Raw genomic sequence first — 23,771 nt, forward strand, 5'->3', positions numbered from 1 at the left:
AAACAATTCCTCATAAATTATGACATGTTTAAATATGGACATATGGGATACATTTCTTTAAAAGACAAAAAATTAAGATAACAAGAATATGTGATTAATTCTCAAAATCTTGGTCTGTAAATTGCACATCTGAATACTATAATAACCAATGCTATCAAAATAAGATTCGGGTTTGAAGGTCCTGATTTCTTTAATTCCAGCATTTATTTAACTATAATGAAATTTCAGTAAAATAACATAATAATCCCTTGGAGGTTAGTATAAGATTTAACTTGCTTAATTTTCAAAAGGGGTTCTATGAGGTTTTCACACTGTAGGATAACATTATCTACATTCTAAAAATTAAAATTTCATTAGAGAAATGGACCTGTGTACTAACAAAGCATTAAAAACTAATTACTAATTTACATTTATCTAAACAAAGAAATTCAGAAAATTTACCTTTTAATTCCATTTAATGACTATCTTGCTTAGAATTAGATGCTTTACTTGAAGATACTGCTGCCAAAAGTCCACTTACAATTTCCCGTCTGATTTCTCCAACAATAGACTCTTTAATCTAGAATGGAAAAAGAGAAAAATAAGAATTTAGCAATATGACTGTAATCTATTTTTTGTTTTCAAAAAAACATAAATAGCATTTAATTCTTACAATCCTCTAAACCATAAAGAAAAACTAGAACCTTCATGCAATACAGAGAAGTTGTGGGGAATCACACCCATCTATCCTCAAACCCAGGTCAGACTTCTAGAACTGGTCTACCATAATTCAGACAATTACATTACAAATATCACATTTCTTAGATTGAGAACATTAGAAAATGTTATTTTATAGATTAAAAAATTTCTAAAGAATTTACTTCATGACACAAAATAACCTGGAAGAAGTGATTAAATGTTTGCTTCCCTTTTGTTTTTTATTAATGTCCTCCTTTGTTTGGTAATCAGCAGGATGCTTGAGTGTTCTCATTGTTAAGAAAACTCAAGAGTATCTAAAGAAGTTATAGGTTGTTCTAACCTAACATGTATATTTTAAGTGGAAAGAAGAAATGATCATTTAGCACAAATAATTTTAAAGCATGAAAACATTCTCTAAGCAACCATAAACTAGAATGAAATTTTTCTTTAGCTGTATGGTCTATGTGTTACCTGTCTGATAAGGATATACATCTCATTTTATTATTGGAAAGGGCAAAACAGACCCAGGGGCAATGACAATTCCATCAAGATTTTCTTCTCCAGATATGCAAACACTACACATGCCTAATCACACCTTTTTCTCTCTAATGATATAGCATCACCTCCAAAAAGCCTTTTGTGAAGACTTTAAATGTGCATTTCCTGAAATAAACTGACAATGCCTTCCTAAATTAGCACTGGAGACAATCTCAACCAGCTTTTAAATATTCTGCATTTTCAGTTTCCTGTCAGCCTGATCTATTTCCTACAATGTCTCTAAGTACATCCTGAACACATCTCAATTGAAGTCTTTCCAAAAATGGCTCTGTATTAATCTGTCATGCAAAACTGGTACACAACACACCGATTTATACATAAGTATCCAGAGTAACAAATGTGCCTTATCTATCAACCATATGCACTGGAATATAATTAAATAAATATAAACTACTCATTTTACCTTCTACCAATATTTCTAAACTTTAAACATCATCAAAAGTGTCTGAAGTTCATAGGACTTCAGATTCATTTTTGAAACAAATATGTTAGATACAAATATTATGAAAACCAGAATCTCTTAGCCACAGTATATAAGCACAAATAAAATGTGTTTAATGGGAACCGATTCAAATCTGTATTTACAAAAGACAATGACTGAAACAGTCTTTCTACTTTTGCAGTCCAAAGCAACATGGCAATTTCATTAAATCTCATCATTCTTCACCAGTCAAAAAACGAACTAGCCAAAAAAATTATTTACAAACTAAAAATGTGTGCCAATGTATTACTGGAGTAAAGCGAGAAAGTCTCCACCATTATAGATGTTAAAATCTTGAAGGGTGCAAAACGAGTATACTGTTACATAGAATATGAAGAGGAAAAATAACTTAATTCATTAATAACCTAAGAACAGAATAAATTTTGAAAAATGAGAGACTAGTATGGGCTAAAAGAGGAAAAAAACAAATTCTCAGAGAAAGGCAGATTTTAACATAGTAAGTCACAGAGAGGAAGGATGATTTCAGGTGACAATGAGAATAAAAAACTGCAGCAAGAGCACCCTGGATGAGAGGGGAGCAGAAAGGAACCTCACTGGTAAGATAGCTGCTGCTAGGGGATGGAAGAATAGAAAGAGTGAGGTCAAATGGAAAGTGTTTACTGTGAGCTCTTTCAGGGAGAGGACTGGGTCTCATTTATCAATGTATCCTATTATAAAGTAAGTCCTCAATAAATGTCTGAATGAATGAAACAATGACAGAGCAAGAAAGCACGAGTGAGAGACCATTTGAGACATGAAAAGCAACAGAAAGAAAAACAAAGGACTACAGACTAGCATGACGAAATGCCTTTAAAAATTTATCAAAGGAATAAATGTATGGACAAAAAAATTAGTTCTAAAGTCTGCCACGCTACAGCAAGGTTGGAGGGTTAGGAGTGAGAAAACTGTAAGGATGGATGGTAACACTGCTTTTATGAGCACAATTTCCAAAAAGTGATACAGGATGAAGACAAGCTACTTGAAATTAAGTAATGCTCACTGGCAGCCTAAACAGACTGACTACAAGTCTAAAGTGTAGGGCAACGTATCCATTTGACATGCATCTATTGAGTGCTGACTTTGTGACAGCCATTATATCAAATGATCACTAAAAGAAGTTATAATAAGAACATGGTCAAGCTGTGTATTTACCAAAATACATGTTTAAAGCATGTCAGATGAACTGTAATGAAGATGCTAAATGGCATGAATCAAGCTTAGGAACTTCAATAAACAAAGAACAGCTCTTTAAACATAAAGCAATGTATGTTTACACGTGGACATTTAACTCTGTTGAATTTGCTGTGAGCAAATGTTCATTTATTCTATTAAGTAATTTTTTACCTTTTTTTTTTTTTTAATACTTAAAACAGTTTCAGGCCACTAATACATACATCACAGGCAACCTGGGCAAATTCCAGGAGAGTACTTTCCCTCCACTATAACATATACAATCTCCACAGAAAAGGGGTATCTTCTTTATTCTGACAAAAGCTTAGATATTGAATGAGTGTATTAAACATTTGTCTGAAAGGACTTTCTTTCAATGCTCTCCTTTAAACAAAAATTCTACTGTATTAATATATTATAAATAATGAAAGCTTTCTTTTCAGACATTTCACATATCATGAAATGATGGAGACAAAGGCCCAACAGACATTATTGTTTTCATGCACTCATGAGTGCAATAGGAAATCTTCTGCCAAACATGCTTAACCCTTACTTGCAAAACTGTTCAACCCAAGCTTAAAACTTGCCTTCCTGAATGAAGACTTTGTTAATAGGGTCAGGGGCCCAGAATTTACTAGGAAGGCAAAATCTAATGTTCTTGGTAGTTGATACAATAAGCTTTTAAAGAAATGGGAATTCAGTACCAAGTGTATTTAAGTAAACACATTATGAATTTGAAGTGAATGGAATCAAGACTAATCTGAATTTTAAATATTTTGTAAACAAAGTTTAACAGAATACCATTATAATTGAGTTAAAAAGATACTAACACAAATTATAAATGGCATTAGACTAATTTATCAAAATGTGCTTCTAAAGTGGTTCAAAATAGTTTATTTTCTTAAGAATATCAATACTCCTCTTTCCTCTTGATCTATATATTTTGCTTGGTAAGTCATTTTTCTATAAACAGTACAAGGGTAACTGTTAAGCCCAGCTTCTTCCAAACTACGCCAAATTCTGAATTAGAGAGTTTCTAATAATGGGTTTAGTAACAAATTCTGAAAAATTCTTAAAATATCTGCTTGCATTTCAGTTTAAACATTTTCGAATCATAAAATCTTATAAATCTAATGGGAGAGTCTTCTAAATGTTAAATAATTCTCTAGGACCAAGAGAACAGCTGACTTCCTATACGTTATGTTCAGCCGGTCCAAAATCAATGCTCTGGTCTAAGATATTTACTCCTAGGAAATTACATACAGCACACATCAGACCATCCATTAATGACTTTAAAAACAGGGACTCAAGAGTGCATTAAGGGAGTATTTGTGCCAAATGAGTAATATACAGTAGAGTTTTTATCCAAAGCAAGGTAAAGAAAACTAAAATATTATATTTCAGAGGGGAGCGTGGGAAGTACCTTAAAATTTATTTCTTTGGTTAACAAATATAGCATGAAGAAAAACAATTTCACTCAAAAATTGATCTTTGACATGAAGCATGTAAATAAGAATGGATTATAATCAGTTAGACCTAGCTGAGTATGATGCATGTACAGAGCTTGCTAAACATTTGCCAGCTAACTAACTTACAAAAATAATTACATTGGTAGGATCAATTTAAACTTTTAATTGGTAATTCATGTTATTAAAAAAAAATTACATGCAGTCTATTCTCCTATAATGCTTGTTTTGAAAATGTGAACTTATCTCAAGGTGACTGAAATATTAGGAAACAACTTGGTCTCCTTTTTTAAATAATATATATAATATTCCTTATTACCTGATCCTAGTGCCAAAAACAGTGACTTAACCAATTTTCTCAATTAACTTTTGACCTTTAATTACTAATCTTCCTAATTTTTTGCAATCCTTTTGGTACCCTAGAACTCTGGTTAAACACTTCAGGTTTGCACACTGCTGTCCTCTAGGGTAAACTTTTTCATTCTGATTTCTTTTTTTGAGCAACTCATATAATTTTTGTATTTCTCCACCCACTAAACTAAGAAGATCAAATTATTTGTACTAATGTGAAAATGGAGATCTAAAGAGTTTGTCACGTTTTTTCGAACCCGACAAACACCTTCGGAAAAGTGAATATACACAATTGCAATTATTTCACACTGCAGTATGAAATTTACAGAAATGCCATTATAAACATGACAAAAAATATCTTAATAGACACAAGCCAGATCAATGGAAGAGTTAATTTTAAAGCTCTCTGAAAATTACTGAATACAGTGAATAAAAGGAATATCTTATAATTAATGTTCAAATAAAACCTCCTCCAATATATATTGTCAAATAAATTATTTACTCACCTCCCGTATAACTTGCTGCAATTCATCTTGCTCTGCATTTTTATGCATTTCCTCAGCAACTGGCATTAATGGAATTTTTCCACATCCCTCTTCCACTTCAGATTTAGGTCCCACAGCCTCTGATGCTTCTTCAGCTGCTCCAGCTTCCTCAGAACTTTCCACTTCTGGAGGAGTCTGCACAGAGCCTGTTCTAGAAGGAGCAGTTGGCGTCAAGGCCACTGATGCTCGGAATACTTTCTTGCTTGGTAACCGACGGGTCTTGGGTTTGCCTGCTGAGTCACTAGGAACTCCAGTTCTTTTATTAGCATGAGAGGGACCAGAACACACGGAAGACGACTCTGATGTTGCTTGAGAGAAAACAGATTCTGAGCTTTCTCCAGGAGGAATTTCAAACCCCATTTCTCCAAGTCCCAGGCCCAATTCGGACTTTAGATATGACTGTTCCCTCATCAGTTCAGTGACCTGAAGATCAGAAAATTGTAATTCATCTCTCTTGAAATTAAGATTGGTAGTTAAAAGAAATTAAAATCCTAGCTGTGATTACTGCCAAAAATCACTTAACTTGTAAAGACATGACTCTAATTCATTCATATAGTAACTACTCAATGTCATTTCCAAAAACTGGAAAGATAACTTAAATTCATAGTGAGATCAAGCCATAAAATTTGTAACTAGAATATCCTGTTACCACACAGGTGTCCAAATTACTTGTAAAGAAAAAGTAACTAGTGAAAAACAAAATAGCTACTTATGCTTTTGCCCCAAATGAACCAATTTGTTTAAAATTAACAAAAATCAGACTTGTTCAAAAAGTAGTCATCTTCCAGGTCCAACTACCTGAAAGACCTAGAATCAAACTAAAAGAACACTTCCCCTGAAGTATAAGTTAAATATTTTTTATGACGCATTATCTCCTTTAGGCCATAAAGCTAAATCACTATTTAATTAACTGGCCTAAGATGGCAATAGACTTTCAGAAGTGTCGAACACAGTTGCGATCAATTTAACTAACTTATCGAATACTATATTTAAAAAAAAAAATTTCATCTACACTAGGAAAATTGTGCGTTTATGAAATGTATCATTCCCTTCCCCAGTGATTTAAAAGGCATAGGCTTACTGGTTCCATTACATTCAATGGACAAGGGTATGACAAGTTATCAGCGCTTCTACTGCCACACATTCCCTGAAAAAGAACAAAAATGTATATATGAATATATTTTTTCAAACTGCAACTGTTTTATAATAAAATGAATTAGCTAATTATGTCCCTAAAGCACTCCTTTATGTCACAAAGATCACCCTCAACTGTCACGAGAGCCTATAAAATGTAGTATCGTAACTGAAGTTACACAGATGTTCTAATTCTCTGTCGTTACCAACACATATTTCTCAGAATAATAGATAAAAACCGTTTACTGGAAAAGATATTCACCAATGATATTGGACGTTCCCACTCCATGCTACTCATACATATGTGTATACGCACACATTCTTATTCCACTGATTCTACTCCATATGTGTTCATGTGCATGTATTCATCCATTTATTCTTAACAAAATCACATATGTTGTTCAGGTTACAAAGAAAAATTCACTATTTCAACATTTCAAAATATTATCTTCTACAACTGCAAAGATATCAGCAAAAATAATGCAAGTGTTGAAGTTCAGATTTCATGTAAAGGAGCATAAGCAGTATAAAAAGTGGTACAAATAAAGAGAAACAGTGTTTTTTATTCTTTGTTGTATACAAGTTTTATGTTTTTACAACGATCTCATTTGATCCTTTAAAAAACATAAAGGATAAAAAAGAATTCAAAATAAAGAAAAAGCTTAAAGCAAACGCTTATTTAAAATAAGGAAGGGGGAAAAAGCTGAGTGAAATACATATTTATGTTCTTTGTAGTTACGTACAGTGATTAAAATCTAAATTAGTCATACATTAACCCATTACCATTTTTCCTTTAAAATTCCTTAACTTCTGTATTGCTCCTTATTAACTCTATTAAAAATTATAATTAGAATTTTTCAAAGCATTTCTAAATATACTAAGTATTTAAGAAAATAATCACCAATTGTATTCAACTGATTCAGGGAAAAGGAATCTTAAACATATGTATGCCTCTAATATGCTATTAAAATAAGTGTTTTTAAATTAAAGCATCTGTCTTCAGTTATATGGAACAGTATGAATAAATCCTTACTTAAAACCACTGACAACCCCCAAGGTACCATACCACAAGTGCTGAGGGGCGGAATGGAGAAGGTATGCGCATGGCACGGAGCTGATCCTCCAGGCCCAGAAGACGCTCCTCCAGCTGCAGTTCCAGGTCTTCAAGTTCCATTCGGACCGAATTTCTCAAACTCTGGAGCTGATCAACTTCATACCTATTCGTGAGGTGAGAGACACTAAGTTTGAAAAAAGCAGTCTGGGGATTCATATTCACAATTCTCCCATCAGCTATAAAAGATACTGAAATGCCAAGTTCTAAAAACTGGCACAACAGCAAATACAATTGATGTAACCATCAGGACAATCAGTCTTTTTTCCTCTAGACTTTCTCAACAAATATCTCAGACATTGAAAAACAGACTACAGTCACTCTATTCCTTAATACACTGAAAGCAGAGTAGTTTACTTTAGTAAATCACTATGCTTAATTTTATTTATACTCGTTCACAAAATAAAGGGTACACAGCAGTAGAAATAAAATCTAGCTTAAAAAAAAAAAGTTGACAATGCTTTTTAGAAAAAATATTTTGAGTTACATTAAGACAAAATGAACTTTTACCGTTCCTCCTCAGTCATATGATGGTAAACCATGGTTTGCTGACGCAGCATTGCCAATTCTAAATCCATCATCTGTGTTCTAAACAAATTCAGGCTCCGTCTCATTACCTGGAGCTCCTGAAAAGTATTCTAAAATAGAAAATAACAAAATTATACTTCTAAATCATATAAATTATTTTGTAGAACAAAGACTTAAGCAAGAACTTACTTCATAAAGAGGTAGAACAGATGATTTCTGAGTACTATATGGAGCAGCAGCAAGATCAGGTCCTCTCATAGGGTACTTCAAAAAAGGGAAAGTATGGTTACAATTAGTTAAAGTGACTACTTCCAAATTATTTAAAGTATTAACAAAGGAGGCATCTGGGGCCTTCTATTTTTCTTTCAGGACCCCCAAATAAACAAAAACAAAACTTCATATTGTAAGCAGGAACCAAATAAATCATTCCCTAATGCTACCTATTACTCCTGTTTCAGGTAAAAGTCAGTCTATTTGGAATGAGGCCGAGGCAAAGGAACATGTATAGTTCATCTGTGTCTTATAAGACTTCCCTCTTGCCTTGAGAAAGTAGAAAAAGAAAAACAAAACTCAAAAATGTAGAACTAACAGCAAATGTCATTCTGAGATAACAAACTGTTGACTTGAAAGGAGAGAGTAGCAATCATACTCATTCTTAGATATTTGAGCATCCACTATGTTACTCTTTTAGGTAGTGAAGACAAAAGATAAAAGATATAATGTATTCTCAGCCTTCAAGCATTCTCACAGTGTAAGAAAAAAATAAGAGAAGTTAAAAAAAAATTATTATAATAGGGTAGAGGAGAGTGCTACAATGGAACAAACAAAAATCCAGATTAGGGGAGTATGTGGTCCCAACAGCGGTGACACCCGAGCTAAGCCTTAACAGTAAACAGGATTTGGTCAGGTAAAGAAAGGCAAGGCGGGGCACTGCAGGATAAAGAAAGAAAGAAAGAAAGAAAAAAAGTGGTGTGTGTAAAAACAGGTACCAGGAACACATAACTACTTAGAGGCCTGCATGCTGTTCAATATGGCTAGAGTACACAGACAAGGAATGAGTCTGAAGAGACAGGCGAAGGCCAGGTCACAAAGAGCATCTATCTACGAAGTGAGACTGGAAATTAATTAGCTGAGTTACTGATGGGATATCTAAGAGCAGATGACCACACCTAGGACTGGTCTTAGGAAAAAAAAAGTGCAACATGGCGGTGCAGGTAGACAGGGTCCTGAGAATCCTCAGCTTTGCATAATTACAGCTAGAGGTTAAATGTCTTACTCACAGAACTATATTTTGTACAGAATAGACTGAAAATCATTAGGAGACGTCCATCATGAGGATAAAATATGTATTTTGAAATCTGTATTTTAAAAAAAGGTATATTTCACTACATAACTTGAAAAGTTACAACTTTAATTTTTACTTTCAAAGTGGCTTTCTGTGTCATAGTGATGAGATCTATTATATACATTCTAGGCCTCCTGACTCCTAGCTGAACACTCTGACCATTGGATTACACTGTCATTTTCATTTCCTAACTGTCTAAATACAAGTAGTTCACAGAGATATTTAGAAAGGAAATATAAAATATGAAAGGCAAATCTAAAGACAATTTACTTAAAGTCCTTGGAAATTATTACCAGCTCACTAATAGATCTGAGCAATGACTTTAAAAGTGACAAGACATGCAGACCATTTTTATTCAAATTTACACTTTACCTGTTTTTTTTTTTTTCTTTTTGGGGGTACTTCCAGTCTTTGAACCCAGTGGAAACAGACTAATTCTGTGCCAGAAGACCAGCATCAGGAGTCAGTAGGTGAAGGGGAAAGCTTAATCAGAGAGCTACGAGCAGAACCAGGAGAACACACGGCGACAGAAGCCAAGGAGAGGAAAACGTAGAAAGGAAGACGTGGTGAACACTGTCAAATGGCAAAGAAAAGGAGAGAAAGTACTTGAAAGGGAAGATTTTTTAATAATAGGGACAACCTAAGACAAAGACAATGGAGAAGAGGCTAAAGAAGAGAGGATAGATACCTAATGGGCAAATCTCTTCTCTAGAAGAGGGATTATAAGCAGAGAAATTGACCTTGTTCAGGATTTAGTTACAGCCTTTCCCCTGAGATAGGACGGAAGAATATAGAAGGGTAGCTATAGGCACATTAAGAAAATGAAGCTGTGGTTGTTTATGCCTGATGGATCTTAGCTTCTCAGTAAATTAAGAGGTGCTCAGATCAATAAAAGAAAAAAGTTAAGATATACTTTTTCTCATACCTGTGAAAGATTCTGCAGTGAATTTCTAATATCATGCAATACTCTTCGCAACTGCATTTCGATGGCGGAAGGAGGGTTCACAGAGCACGCTCGATAAGGGTAGGCAGCATGTCTACGTGAGTGAGAACACCCGAAAGGGGAAGCGAAGGCACTACAGGTAGCGCTGGATATGTTGGGAACACTGTGCGTGCTCAGAGTTCTCATGTGATCACACAGGGGCCTTTCCTGCCACTCAGAGTGGAGAGAGTGAAGGGAGCAGGTGGACTGAGATATGGGTGCTGGGGCATACAGTGAACAGGTAGTAGTCCTTTGATGATGACATTCTTCCAACTGGTTCACCTCTCTCTGAGAGGCTTCTTCTTTCTTCACAGATGATGGAGAGATGAAAATAGTGGATTTAACTACGGACTGACCATCATGCTCAATCATCTCTTTTTCTAATTTCTGTTCCTCTTCAGGTGTGTATTTATAGGTGAAGGAAGGCGGACTACATCTCGTCTCTTTTCCTGGGGACAATCGAACATTGACAGAGGACACAACCCTTACTGGGCTCAATAAGGTGGTTGGTAAAGATTGAGACCTTCTTAGGGGATAGCCAGCTTTTGCAAGTAAGTACCTTCGTTTTAACAGATCTTTCGATTTTATTAAGCTACGCCCTGCTCTTTGATTAGACAGACCGCAGATCTTCATTTGAGCTCTTTGCAAAGCTGTATTAACTCTGTCCACAGAAGAGGGAGGTGCACTTATATTTTCAGAGCCCTTCTCACTGCATTTAGCTTCAATAGAAGCCAATGATTTAAGAATATGGTGTGTGGTATACTGGACAAATTCGCAGTCAATGCTTTTATCCAAATCACTTTCAGTACTTGCTTCCTTCGGCAGTTCCACTGGCTGTGCTGGGGATGAATCCTCTTTCATTTCAGTGATTTCAGTAGCATGATCCCTTGCACTATAGGTGGACAGTTTAATTCCTGTCTCGCACTGTAAGAAATCCTGGTTATCCGATTTTTTTTGGCCAGCAACTGTTGCTGCCTTCTCTTTTCCTTTCTGAAGAGGAATGAGAGACTCCTCCTCTGATTCATTAAAATAAGGCTGGTCTTGTGCTGCTGATGTGACAAGGTCTTCACCAAGTGACGTAACTGTTGTCTCACTGTCACAACTATCAGCACTACTCCCCATGGCCTGCAAAGATTCGTGAACCTGGGAGAGGTAGAAGGATGGAGAATTCAAATTCAAATACATAGCATTAACAAAATACCAACTGATATGATGCTTCTATACTTTTAGGGTCTCATATGTCACCTGTGGTCCTGGTGTTGTTCAAAACTGCTTTTACAGCCCTGGATCAGCAACCCCTCTGCTTTCTAACATTATTCCAGACCCTTACTATTTGCCTTAAATCTCCTTTTCAACACATCCTTCCTTTACTTCCAATGCATGACACCGACTCAGAGAAAATGGACAAAAATTTCTTGAGCTTTTTTCCCCTTCACCTACAAACTTTCCTATACCTCTCCCCTTCATTCCCTCCTCTCCCTTCTGAAAGGAAAATGTCTCTTTTTTTTTCAAAGCTAATCCTTCTAATTATATCCTCTCTAGGACTAGGGTATTTCCCAGTTTCATTCCAGAGATTTCTGCATCCAACTCTCTTGCAGCCCCTTCCCTACGACTTCTCTAAGTCACTGGCATATGGAAAAGACAGACCTATTGCCTTTATTATCCTTATTTGAAAAAAACAGTCAACACTCATATCTTCTCTTATCACTGTTTATTCTCCAATCATGCTTTTGCTTCATTTATTCCATCAAAACTATTCACTCAACTACTGAATTTCCAAATAACCAAATTCTCATCTCTGCACTCCGATGGCCAGCTTTCCTTTAAAAAAGTTCCTCCTCCATCTTTCAATTATTCTGCCCACCAGATTATTCTTTCTAAGTCTCCTTAGACACTTCTCATATATGATTACCCCTTAAATACTATGTTTCTAAAGGTTATTTTGGAGTTCTCTTTTTTTTGCTTACTCCGTTTTTCTTCAAAATTTGTGTATAGATATTTTAAACACTTTTCATATACATTCTGTGCACTATACACATAGACTATAAATTCCTTGAGAATAAAAAGATGCCCATCTTCTGGATTATCTAACATACTCTAGCATAAAAGTCATATAATATTCAGCAAGCTATGGATCCACACTTAATATTAGTTATAAAATTTATTCTAAAATACTAAAACACAATGATGATAAAAAAATAAGAAAAACAACAGACAGAATAGGTTTATGATTAAAATAACCTCTGTTTACTGGTAGTCCAAAAAAAAGTTTTTGTTTTTAAATATTTGGAGAGACAAAGAATTAGTGAAACCTAAAATTTATAGTCAAATGCTCAGATTATATCTGCATTCCAAAAAGTTTTATTCTTAATGTCACTTAAAAAATGAAGACAACACAGATTCAGTCTTGAAATATGTAACTACTAAAAAAACCCCCCAAATACTCAAATTTGAAGACATCTATCATAGTGCCTACTACAATAGGAAATTTTACCTGAAGGGAGACAGAGTCGGCTGAATCTTCAGCAAAACCACTGCTATCAGAATGCTGACTTGCAGTACGTAATAGATGATCTACCAAAAGAAACACAGTTATATGAAACTGCTAAATATGACTTCGGTGAGAGCATTATTATTACAGGTAAGTGATTCTCAACATTGATTCTTTGAAAAGAACGCGCCGCTTATGCAAAATTGTGGCTTCAAAGCACAGTAGATAGCTCCAATTCAAACAAAAACTGAATCACATCAGAAATTCTCAATCTTCAGTTGCTAATTGAGCTCTAATGATAATGTATTTTGATAAATCCAATGAATGTCTTATCCTTAGAGAAAAACTGTTTGAAATGAAAGTCCCAAAGTAAACCATTTCCATCATGTAACCATGTAAAGGTATTTAGTAGACGTAGTTAGAAATTTCAATGTAGTGTGTAAAAACTTTCAGTATCTTCCTAATAAAAAAAGAGAAATAGAAATAAGGCTAAAAAAATTAAATAACTTGAATGCAAGAGTATCTAATGTCTCTGATGTTTTAAATGACACAAACATTTATAAGTTATGGAATAATTTTTTCATAACAATTGCATAAAATTATGTTAAATAGGTTTAACAATTCCATAATACTGTAAATCTTATAAAAACCTGTTTAGTTTTTGGCCTCAAAACTCTAATTCCCAGTTAGTATAACCCCTCCCCCCCAAAAAAATTGTTTTTCAGTATGTAAGCAGGCCACTAAACACACCAAGAGTAATCACAGGCCCATTCACTCCACAAGGACCACAACAGAAGAGATGTTACAACTCTTATATTTACTAAGGGAGACATTTCATGAAATAATCAAGTTCTGCAGAACTTCAAAAGCAACAGGCTAAATAAAGTGTGCTCACCAAATCCACATTCATCTAAGATTTGAATGCTAAAAATAAACTCCATAATGTTCAAATAAAATCCAAAATCAATTTAAAGTTCACCTGACTTTAAAAAAATATCCCACTGTAGCCTCAGTTTCTATCTAGAGTATCATGAAATGGACTAAATTTTTTCTTATTATAAATTAAGAATAATTCTGTAATAGTATTTGGAAGTTAACAAAACTGCATAATGAAATATAAGAAAATGATCTATATACCTGATAATCTAGGGAAACTGGAATAATTGTGATACTGGATTGCATAAACTGTTAGTTACCACAGGTACTAATTACATATATTAAGAAAATGATTAATATCTTATGTTATAGCAATTATCACTGTAATTATGTTTGCATTTTTTTTTCAACTACATAGAGAGCATTCTGAAAGCAAGAACTTTATTTATTATTCTTTGTAGTGCAGTATCTAGCACAAGTTAACAATAAAAAATGTTTGCTGAGTGAATTAATTATAACTACCCCCTTAATGCAACAACAGAATGAAGCAGTCACTTAAGGATTTAGAAAAAAAATTGCCTATCTGGTTGGGCAAAGGGCAAGCTGCCAGACAGCCCAGGGAGCCTGAGTGACTAGCTCTGCTCAGGTTCTCCCTGCTAAGATCTATTTTATCTGCAATGGAGTAGTCTGTGCCGAGTTCACCTCTCCATGGGTTGCCACGTCTGAGTTCACGTGAGTTAGGTAAGAGTGTAGACTGCTTAGGTTTCAGAGCAGTTCTCAGGCAGTGGAAAGAACAAGGAGGCCTGGGTTCAAGTTCCTGCTTTATTACTATAAACAATAACTTCTCTCTGCAAAACAGAATAATTCTCCTATCTATCTCATAGGGTTACTTTGGTAACTAAGTAGAATATAGATGAAACTATTCTGTAAACTATAAATCACAAATCTAGGTTCTTTAGTCAGACAATTCACAAAAAATACTGTTCTCCACAGAAAAAGACAGAACTAAGAAAAAATACATCTCTGTCCTAGCTGAAGAGGTAAGACATTTCTAATTAAAAACTGGGAAGTTAGAGCAAACTAATTAAAGTGAGAACGAAACAAAATCTGGAAATTCTGTTTGTCCAGTATCATAAAGAAACAAAACAGAACACCTGTATACTCTACTAAACACTGTCTTTTGTAATAAGGAAAATACTTCACTGCTTTCCACGTATTTACTGAATGCTAAGTGATATGAGTGAAGTCACTAAACCTGAGCTTCGATATGGAAATCCCAAGACTGCATTTGAAATCAAGGTCACTGGAACTTTAAAAGTCCTATTAGTAAAGCATGAAATAGTTTTATACATGCACCATATGCGTTTTTACTAAAGTTATGAAATATATTACCTGTGATTCTAATTCTGAAATTATAATGGATCTAAGATATTTGCATGTTGCATTGTCAAAATTTAATAGGCTACTTTCAAAAAATGACTAAAACACTATGCTGTTCTTGCTCCTGCTTTCTCATGTACCCATAAAACCATAAAATGTTAATTTATAAAAATATGATTTATAAAAATGCTAACATTTTAACTTATACCACCAGAAATAAAGAGACTCTATACTGATAAAAGAAAGAAACCCAGATATGAACACAAACCACATTCCACCTTTCCTACCACAGGAAGCTTACTCTTGAAAGATCTTAAAAGTAATTATACTGTTTTTATTTAAATATAAGTTTGCCCACATCTTAGTAATGTGGGAAAACTAGCCAAACGTATGCAATTTGAACTTTGAACAAATCAGAGAGCAAATAGTGAACAGGTTTTAGGCAGAATCCTGGAAGTTTTGAGCTACAGATCTATTCAAGAATAAGAAATATTCCATAGGAATAACAGCGGAATGACCAACATAAAAAATGGCTCAAAGGTTACAGACACTATTAACCCTTTTGACACAGGGCAAGTTCTTTTTCCACTGTACCACTTGTCGACCTATCTAAAGCAAAGATTCCTTGATGGCTGTGTACTCGGCTTCACAGTTCAGAAACACATATATATATATTTATGGACTGCAAGGGGGAGAAAATTAAATAGTAAAGTTCGCTTGTGTTTGACCAGAATTGTAGTGACCTAGTAAGTGGAGCTCGTTTCTTACTATCTTATTGCAATTAAAGAAAAGTCATATGCAAATTGTCTCTTATGAAGTCATTTCAGAGATCAGAAAAACACAAACATGAAATTTCTTATTCTAGGAACATATATATGAATCTTTGCTCAAAAAAAAAAAAAAAAACAAAACAAAAACAAACAAACAAAAAAACAGGGTGGTTCAGCATGTGTAAAGTTTTAAAAATAAACAGTCCTACCTTCAGTGGTCATTTTAACTTCTTTACTTCCTCCCTCCTTTTCTCTAAATCTCAAAAGCTTTGCGAATATAAAATTTAGACATGCTTTTCTTGTTGTAAATTAAGAGTGAAAGAAATGGATTCAAAGGTTCTTTGGTCAATAATTAATAATTCAAGACAAGAACAATATCTACAGCCATTCACCTTTGATCCATAGTTAATTTAACTAGCTTTAACTACTGCTAGAATGTTGGTGTTTTTTGCCAGAGGCATGCATATTCATGTATCATACCTAGGAGCCATATTTAAATAATAAAAAACCCAGATGTAAGTAATACAGTATATTTTTCAATCAAAACCATGTAAAAAAGTATGCCTGAATGTACCACTCTGTCATTTCCTATCTAGCCTTTATGAAGAACTGAAAAAAGCAAACTAAAATTACTTTATGAGCATAAAAGTCTTCAAAAAGATATGAGAAATTCTATAACTAAAACATAATGAAGCATATCTGTGTTCTTAACATCTTTTTATTCTTACATGTACCACAAATACTGATAGATGAAACCCCTTTTCCACATCAACTAATGACACTTTGGTTATGTGCTTGAGATCTAGTGGATATTGGTCTACTTACCTCTTTTTGACTTAGTAAGACCTAGCTGGTAAGTGGCTGGGACATGAGGAGCTTCTCCCTCTGTACTTTGAACCTAGAGAAGAATTTAAAGTAAGTAAAACTTAAAGAATCTATGGCAAAGAAAATCACCTCTTGATAATCATTTACTAAACAAATCAACTTAATTAAAAGGGTACCAAAGCTTTTAAAAAAAAAAAAAAAGCAACACCTTATCTCAAAATTATTAGAATATCCCAAATCTCAATTTTGTGATCTATCGTCCAGTTAACAATGGAGTGCAGTTTGTAGCTAGCAAAGAAAAATGAGTGCATGTATAAACTACCTCATTAAAAAAAGTTGCTATTATATGAAAAATAGATCCATAAGAAAAAGTTCTCTAAATGTTCCAAGTGTAAGGTCAAACCAAAGAGAAATGCTAATGAATTCACTGCAGCAAACCATGGCTAATACATAGCTGAGGCAAGTACAAATCCTGCATCTTTGAAAAATAATACTTCCATGCTCCCATTGCAAAATTCTATAAAATCCCGGACTTTCAGGTATCAGAATCACTTATGTGTGACTTCTAGTCAAGATTACCAAGTAGAGGTAAACACTGCTCACCTCATCCCACAACCACAGCAAAATTACAACTAAACTACATAATAACCATGGAGAACTGCCTGAAGTCTAGCTGGACAGAAGTCCTGTAACTAAGGATGTACAGAAGAGGCCATGCTGAGACTGGTAGATGGGGCAGACAGAAGGAATAGGCTGGTCCCAAAACCACGTGCAGTGGTTAAAATTTGAGAGGAACATCTCAGCTGCTGCAAAGATTTTCCCTGTGGAGCTGACGGTCCCAGTCCCTCAACCAGGCTCCCCAGCCCAGGGTTCCTGTTAAAATGCCCAAGCATGGACTTACTTGCTAATGGACTCACTCACTCTGAGTTTCAGTGCTGGTATAGCAGCTCAAAAGAGGCCAGAAACACATAGGTAGGAAGTAAATCATCTGGCGTCAGGGTAAGTAAGTGCTGGAATGGCAGCTTTCTCCCAGACACAAGTGCTGGGATAATCCATTATTCCTTTATTAAGCCCTCCCCTATCACCCAGGTTTCACGCAAGGTGGGCACCATATCCGACTGTCCATCAACCTAGCTAACAGCACTGGCCCTGCCCTAGTGACTCCCCGAGACCCCACCTCACCAAACCTGTAGGCCCACTCAAGCCGCTTCCAGTGGCTTTTCTATATAAATGCCTTGTCTTGGCTCATTCTGTGAGCTTTCCTAAAATCTCTCAAAGGTGCATAAACCCCAAACAAGCAGCATGTAGCCTTATCGTCTTCCGTACCTCTTGCTAAGCAGCCCAAGCCTAGCACTAGTAGCAGCCGGTCTCATTTTGCAGCTTAGCCTCTTCCAGGCACCTCCAAGCCCAGTACAGGTGGCAACCATCTGTAGATCACTTTGTAGCTCATAACAAGTGGCCTCAGGCAGGGCAGAGGCAGTGGCTAACCTCAGCCTGCACCAGAACCCCTCCCAAGAGGCCCCAGAAACAACACACCCAGTGGCCAGCTTCAGACCACAGCAGAGCATGACCCAACCACCTCCCCAAATGACACACCCAAAGGGCATACTCAGCAAGCACAAGAGCTCCACTAAAGCGAATCCTTCTTTGTAGGGTCAGCCCCTGCGCAACAGCTCTTCCACTGTAGTCATTGCCAGTCCTCGCAATCAATCAGCCCAAGGATCAATCCCTCTCAATGATGTGCTAACAACTATCACAGCTCAACTACAACAGAAGGGGGCACACAACCCACACAAGGGACACACCTGGAGCACCTGGTTCAGGTGACCAGGGAAACTGAGCCACTGGGCTACACGGGACAATTACTACATAAGGCCATTCAACCAAGATCGGGAGATGGAGCAGTTATACCTAATACACAGAAACAAACACAGGGGTGCAACCAAAATGAGGAGACAAAGAAATATGTCCTAAACGAAAGAACAGGACAAAACTCCAGAAAAGAACTCAACTAAATAGAGGCAATCAATCTACCGGATGCAGAGGTCAAACACTGTTTTATAAGGAAACTCAACAATCTCAGTGAGAAATTCAACAAAGAGAAAGAAAACATAAAAAAGAACCAGTCGGAAATGAGGAATACAATGACCGAAATAAAAAATACACTAGAGGGAATCAACAGTTGATTAAACAGAGGACTGAATCAGCAATTTGGAAGATAAGGTGGCAGAAAACACCAATCAGAACAGCAAAAAGAATCCTCCCAAGTGAGGATAGTTTAAGAAACCTCTGGAACAACATCACACGTACTAACTACCATTTGCATCATAGGGGTACCAGAGGAGACGAGAGAGAGATTTAAAACTTATTTGAAGAAATGGTGACTGAAAATTTCCTAACCTGATGAAGGATATAGACATACAAGTCCCAAACAAGATAAACCCAAAGTGGCCCATGCCAAACCACATCATAATTAAAATGTCAAAGGTAAAAGACAAAAAGAGAATCTTAAAAGCTGCAAGAGAAAAGCAGTTAGTTACCTACAAGAGAGCTCCCATATACTGTAGGTAGATTTCTCTACAGAAATTTTGCATGCCAGAAGGGAACAGCACAAAATATTCAGTGATTAAAAGCAAGGACCCACAACAGAGATTATTATACCCAGCAAACCTATCATTTAGAATTTAGAGGCAGATAAAGACCTTCTCACACTAGAAAAAGCTAGAGTTCATCCCACTATTACAAGAACTGTTAGAGAGACTTATTTAAGGGGAAAAAAAGCAAACATAAATATGAATAATAAAATGGCAATACACACCTATCAATAATCCCTGTAAATGTAAATGAATTAAATGCTCTAATCAAGACACAGGGTAGCTGAACAGATAAGAAAAAAGACCCCTACATATTCTGTCTACAAGATACTTCAGACTGAAAGTGAAAGGATGGGAAAATATATTTCATGAAAATGGAAACAAACAAAAAAAGAAGCTGGGGTAGCAATACTTATACCAGATAAAATATGCTTTACAACAAAGGCTACAACAAGAGACAAAGAAGGACCTAGCAATTCCACTTCTGAGTGTTCATCTGAAAAAACCTAAAGCACTAATTAGAAAAGACACGTGCATCCATACATTCATTGCAGCATTATTTACAATAGGCAAGATAGGGAAGCAACCTAACCGTCCACCAAAAAGTGAATGGATAAAGAAGTGATACAGATATATAATGGAACATTATTCAGCCATAAAAGATATCTTACCATCTGCAACAATGTGAATGGACCTACAGGGTATTATGCCAAATGAAATAAGTCAGAGAAGGACAAGATATGGAAGCAACCTAAGTGTCCACCAAATGCCACGATTTCACTTACATGTGGAAACTAAAAAACAAAATAAACGAACAAAACACATTCATAGATACAAAGAACGAACTGATGGTTACCAGATGGGAGGGAGGTTGGGAGGAAAGGTGGAAGAGGGGAAGGGATTAAGAAATACAAATTGGCAGTTGCAAAATAGTCATGAAGATGTAAAGTACAGCACAGGAAATGGAGTCAATAATTCTGTAATAATTATGTAAGGTGTCAAATGGATACTAGATTTATGGGGTGATCACTTCGTAAGTTTTATAAATAATCTAATATGTTGTACACCTGAAACTATATTTTATATCAACTGTAATTGAAAACATTTTTTTAAAAGGGCCAGTAATAGAGCTCTGATCATCATAACCTTGCTTTCCCGATCAAAGCATTGTGATCCCTACAAAAGAAAAAAAAAAATCACTCATGTGTAAGACTTTTGTCCTGACATATTCTTTTAAGAAATAACTTGAGAGTTGTAAGTGGAAAAGCAGGTTTCATTACAGAACTAAAATGTTGTAAAATCTCTTTACGCTGTCTTTTTACCCAACTGCACAACTATAATTTAAGAATTTTAAGATTTCTTATTCACCATACCTACCTTCCAAATTATCTACCATAACTCACTCTATATTATGATGAAACATTTGACTGGTTGGGGGGCACTAATTCCTAACACTTTACCCTATAATGATTAGCACTTAAAAAAATAAATAAATCCTAGTAAGTGTGGGTGAACTAACCAAACGTATGGGATTTCAACTTTGAATAAGTCAGAGAACAAATAGCCAACAGGTTTTAGGTAGAAGAACCCTGGTAGTTTTCAGCTATGGATCCATTCAATAAGAAATATACCATAAGAATGATAGTGGAATGACCAATATGAAAAAAAGCTCAAAGGTTAAAGATACTATTACCCAATTTAAAAATTGGTCTGATATGTGTTATCTTTGTTTGAAACAGTTCCACGAATCCAACTTTATGAATCTTTTGAAAACTGAAAGCACACTGGCCATTTAAAACCATCACCTATAAATTATACGTAAAATAGATTCTACTCTTCTTTGTTATTACTGAAACTTTATATTCTTCAAAGCAGCAGACATAAGTTCAACAGGAAAACCATTGTTTTGTGTGCAAGGAAACAAAATGCATTTTCTTTTTATATTCAACAAAGGGTCTATTATTAGTCTCTATTCAGGCCTAGCCTACTTCAAAGCGTTTTCTATAAAGTAAATATCAAACAGACCAGAAAAGTATAAAAGAAATATAAATGCCTATTTAATTATATTTTAGGAATCTCAATTTAGGCACAGCATTATGATACAACATATTATAACCTCATTTTTAAAATGTAAAATTATCATTCTTTCCTTAGATTTATAAAATTAGTCACAAAATAACGACTTTAATTAATATGTATACTATCCTTCGAGATGCCTCTCTATGGCAATCTACTTCCTCTCTTCTTTCACTGCCAACCAGATAAGTGAAAAAAAGGGGCCCTTAAAGAAGACTGTGAAGGTCCTATTTACTTAAAAAAAAAAAAAAACAACAACTAAAGTCAGGATCCTTTTGCCTACTTACTCAGCAAAATCACTTTGTTGAAGAAATAAACAGACATGCTAGTGATAATGGTTGAATTTCATAGCTTATTATATTTTATTATTAGTCAAAGATGTGTAAAGGAAAGCTGTCATATGGGGTGCAGCTCAGAAAATTATGACAACAAACATAGAACTTAGATTTACCTATGTGGCTTGATTTTCCCTATTCAATGGTTCAATTCCAGGTAGAATTCTGGTCATTTGCTATAGGTTGCCTTTCATTAAATTAACAATAGCTCAACATTAATAACAGAATTGAGTGATGGATGATGGGTGTTCATTATATTATTTTCTCTATGCTTTGGGTAAGCTTGAAACTTTTCATAAAAATTACCAAAACAAAATAAAACCTCAGTAAAACCAAAATGACAAAATCACTCTGTCTCAGTGTTTTAAGATTTAAATCTGTATGAAAAGAGCTTTAGAGTAAATCGCACATTTGAGTTACTTCATTTAAAAAATGTTTTAATAAAACAAAGACTATACCTTTTTGAATCAATGTCCTACTACCATGGCAGACATCTACTTTATCTTTTAAGCACAAGACTATTGTATTGTGCTTCACAGGACAGGAATACGTGGAATGTTCAAACTCAAATAACCCTTCCTTAAGGTTGAAAAAGACTTGTATAGCGGCTTTTTAAAAAAGAAATCAAAACCAAAGCTTTAGAAATTATAACTCTAACTTGTAATGACATCTCAAAAAAATTCAAAAGAAAGCATTATTTTCCTAAATAAGTAGTACAGGACTATGCATCAGATGACAGGAATTCTTGTCCAGCGTCCGACTGCATCAATCAGTCTGATCTTTACCAAGTTGTATGGTGTAGTCAAAAGTAGCAGGTTTGTACAAAGTCCTGAATTCAAGTGTTATTCATGCCACTTACTGACTACATGGCTTCAGACAACTATCTGAATTATCTGTGATGATTAACTCAGTTTTCTTAACTGTAAAAGATTGAAATTCCTACCTCACAGGTCCTTAGGATGATCAAATATTATTCTCAACATTTTGAAACAGTAAAGTAGTAAAGACTGACAAGAGATCTCTCTCTGCCATCCCACAGGAACTCACCTAACTCTCCCCTGCCCCACCCTCAGTAAGGCACCAATATCAAAGGGAACATTACACCCCTCAGAAGGAATGATGGAGAACTCAAGTAACATCAAACGTTAGTTTTTGAAGGAAAATCCTTCCTCATCTGTAAAGGGAGAAAACTGGTAAATGAATTCAAAGATCTCTTTCTGTGCTAGTTTATGATTCTATAGTTAGTTGCAAATTTTTATCTTTAAAAAAGACCTCTCATGTTTTAAACACACACACACACACACACACGCACACACACACACACACACACACACACTTTTACTGTCAGGTAAATACTTTTTTTAAAAAAAGCTAACTTACTCCTCTTTTAGATAAATATCACATAAAACTTAGTGGTTAATTGGGCTTTGAAATAAAGATATTGCTGCATATGTCATGTGGTAAGAATTCATATTCTACTGCAGACACAATACTGGCCTTCAAAACATATACAGTTAAATTTGAAAGGTCAAAGGGATAACTTAGCTGTCAAGTGCCTGATTGATTTGAGATTATTTTAACTCAGGCCAATAAATAAAAAGAATGCTTAAATTTAATGGTTAAAATAAGTACAATAAAGTCCTCACTTAACGTTGAAAATAGGTTCTGTGACTTCAAGCAAAACGATGTATAAAGGAAACTAAATTTACCATAGCATCTCATCAATATTATAAAATGCTGCTGAATGAAAGGATGATAATTGAAGATCCTCTGTAAAGAACTACATTAGTCAAATCAACAATCAGTATGAAGACAGGATTAGAAATACTTGTTAAAACTTCAGTAGCTTAAAAAAATGTTTACTTCCAATAATATCTGTATTTGAATATAAATTCATTTATAAAGTGAGGAGACACAGAACAACCTACTTACAGAAATAGACAGATAAAAGTTTTCCTTCTTCTAAGTATTTTTCCTTTATACCTAAAAGATGAACAATTGCCTATTGAATAGGATGACTTGGTTTAACTGTAAATCATTCATGCTCTAGAGAGTTACTATGATGTAGCCATTCA

The 23,771-nt window shown here is 34.9% G+C and overlaps 1 protein-coding gene across 2 annotated transcripts in view; it reads right to left on the bottom strand.

The window, feature by feature from the left end:
• ITPRID2 (ITPR interacting domain containing 2) overlaps window positions 1–23,771 on the bottom strand; it is a 38,147-nt gene that overhangs the window by 1,524 nt on the left and 12,852 nt on the right. The window contains exons 9-17 of one of the 2 annotated variants that reach the window (XM_016149794.2): window positions 16,692–16,764; window positions 12,844–12,923; window positions 10,293–11,492; window positions 8,212–8,286; window positions 8,005–8,132; window positions 7,450–7,600; window positions 6,331–6,396; window positions 5,211–5,672; window positions 442–559 (exon numbers count right to left, since the gene is read on the bottom strand). In XM_016149794.2, the coding sequence (XP_016005280.2) occupies window positions 455–559; window positions 5,211–5,672; window positions 6,331–6,396; window positions 7,450–7,600; window positions 8,005–8,132; window positions 8,212–8,286; window positions 10,293–11,492; window positions 12,844–12,923; window positions 16,692–16,764 (2,340 nt within the window). In that variant the 3' untranslated portion in view covers window positions 442–454. The remainder of the gene's footprint in view (window positions 1–441; window positions 560–5,210; window positions 5,673–6,330; window positions 6,397–7,449; window positions 7,601–8,004; window positions 8,133–8,211; window positions 8,287–10,292; window positions 11,493–12,843; window positions 12,924–16,691; window positions 16,765–23,771) is intronic. The other variant, XM_016149795.2, reaches the window with a different exon arrangement.

The sequence above is a fragment of the Rousettus aegyptiacus genome, unplaced genomic scaffold (genome assembly GCF_014176215.1).
Source record: "Rousettus aegyptiacus isolate mRouAeg1 unplaced genomic scaffold, mRouAeg1.p scaffold_m13_p_2, whole genome shotgun sequence".
Classification (NCBI taxonomy): Eukaryota; Metazoa; Chordata; class Mammalia; order Chiroptera; family Pteropodidae; genus Rousettus; species Rousettus aegyptiacus.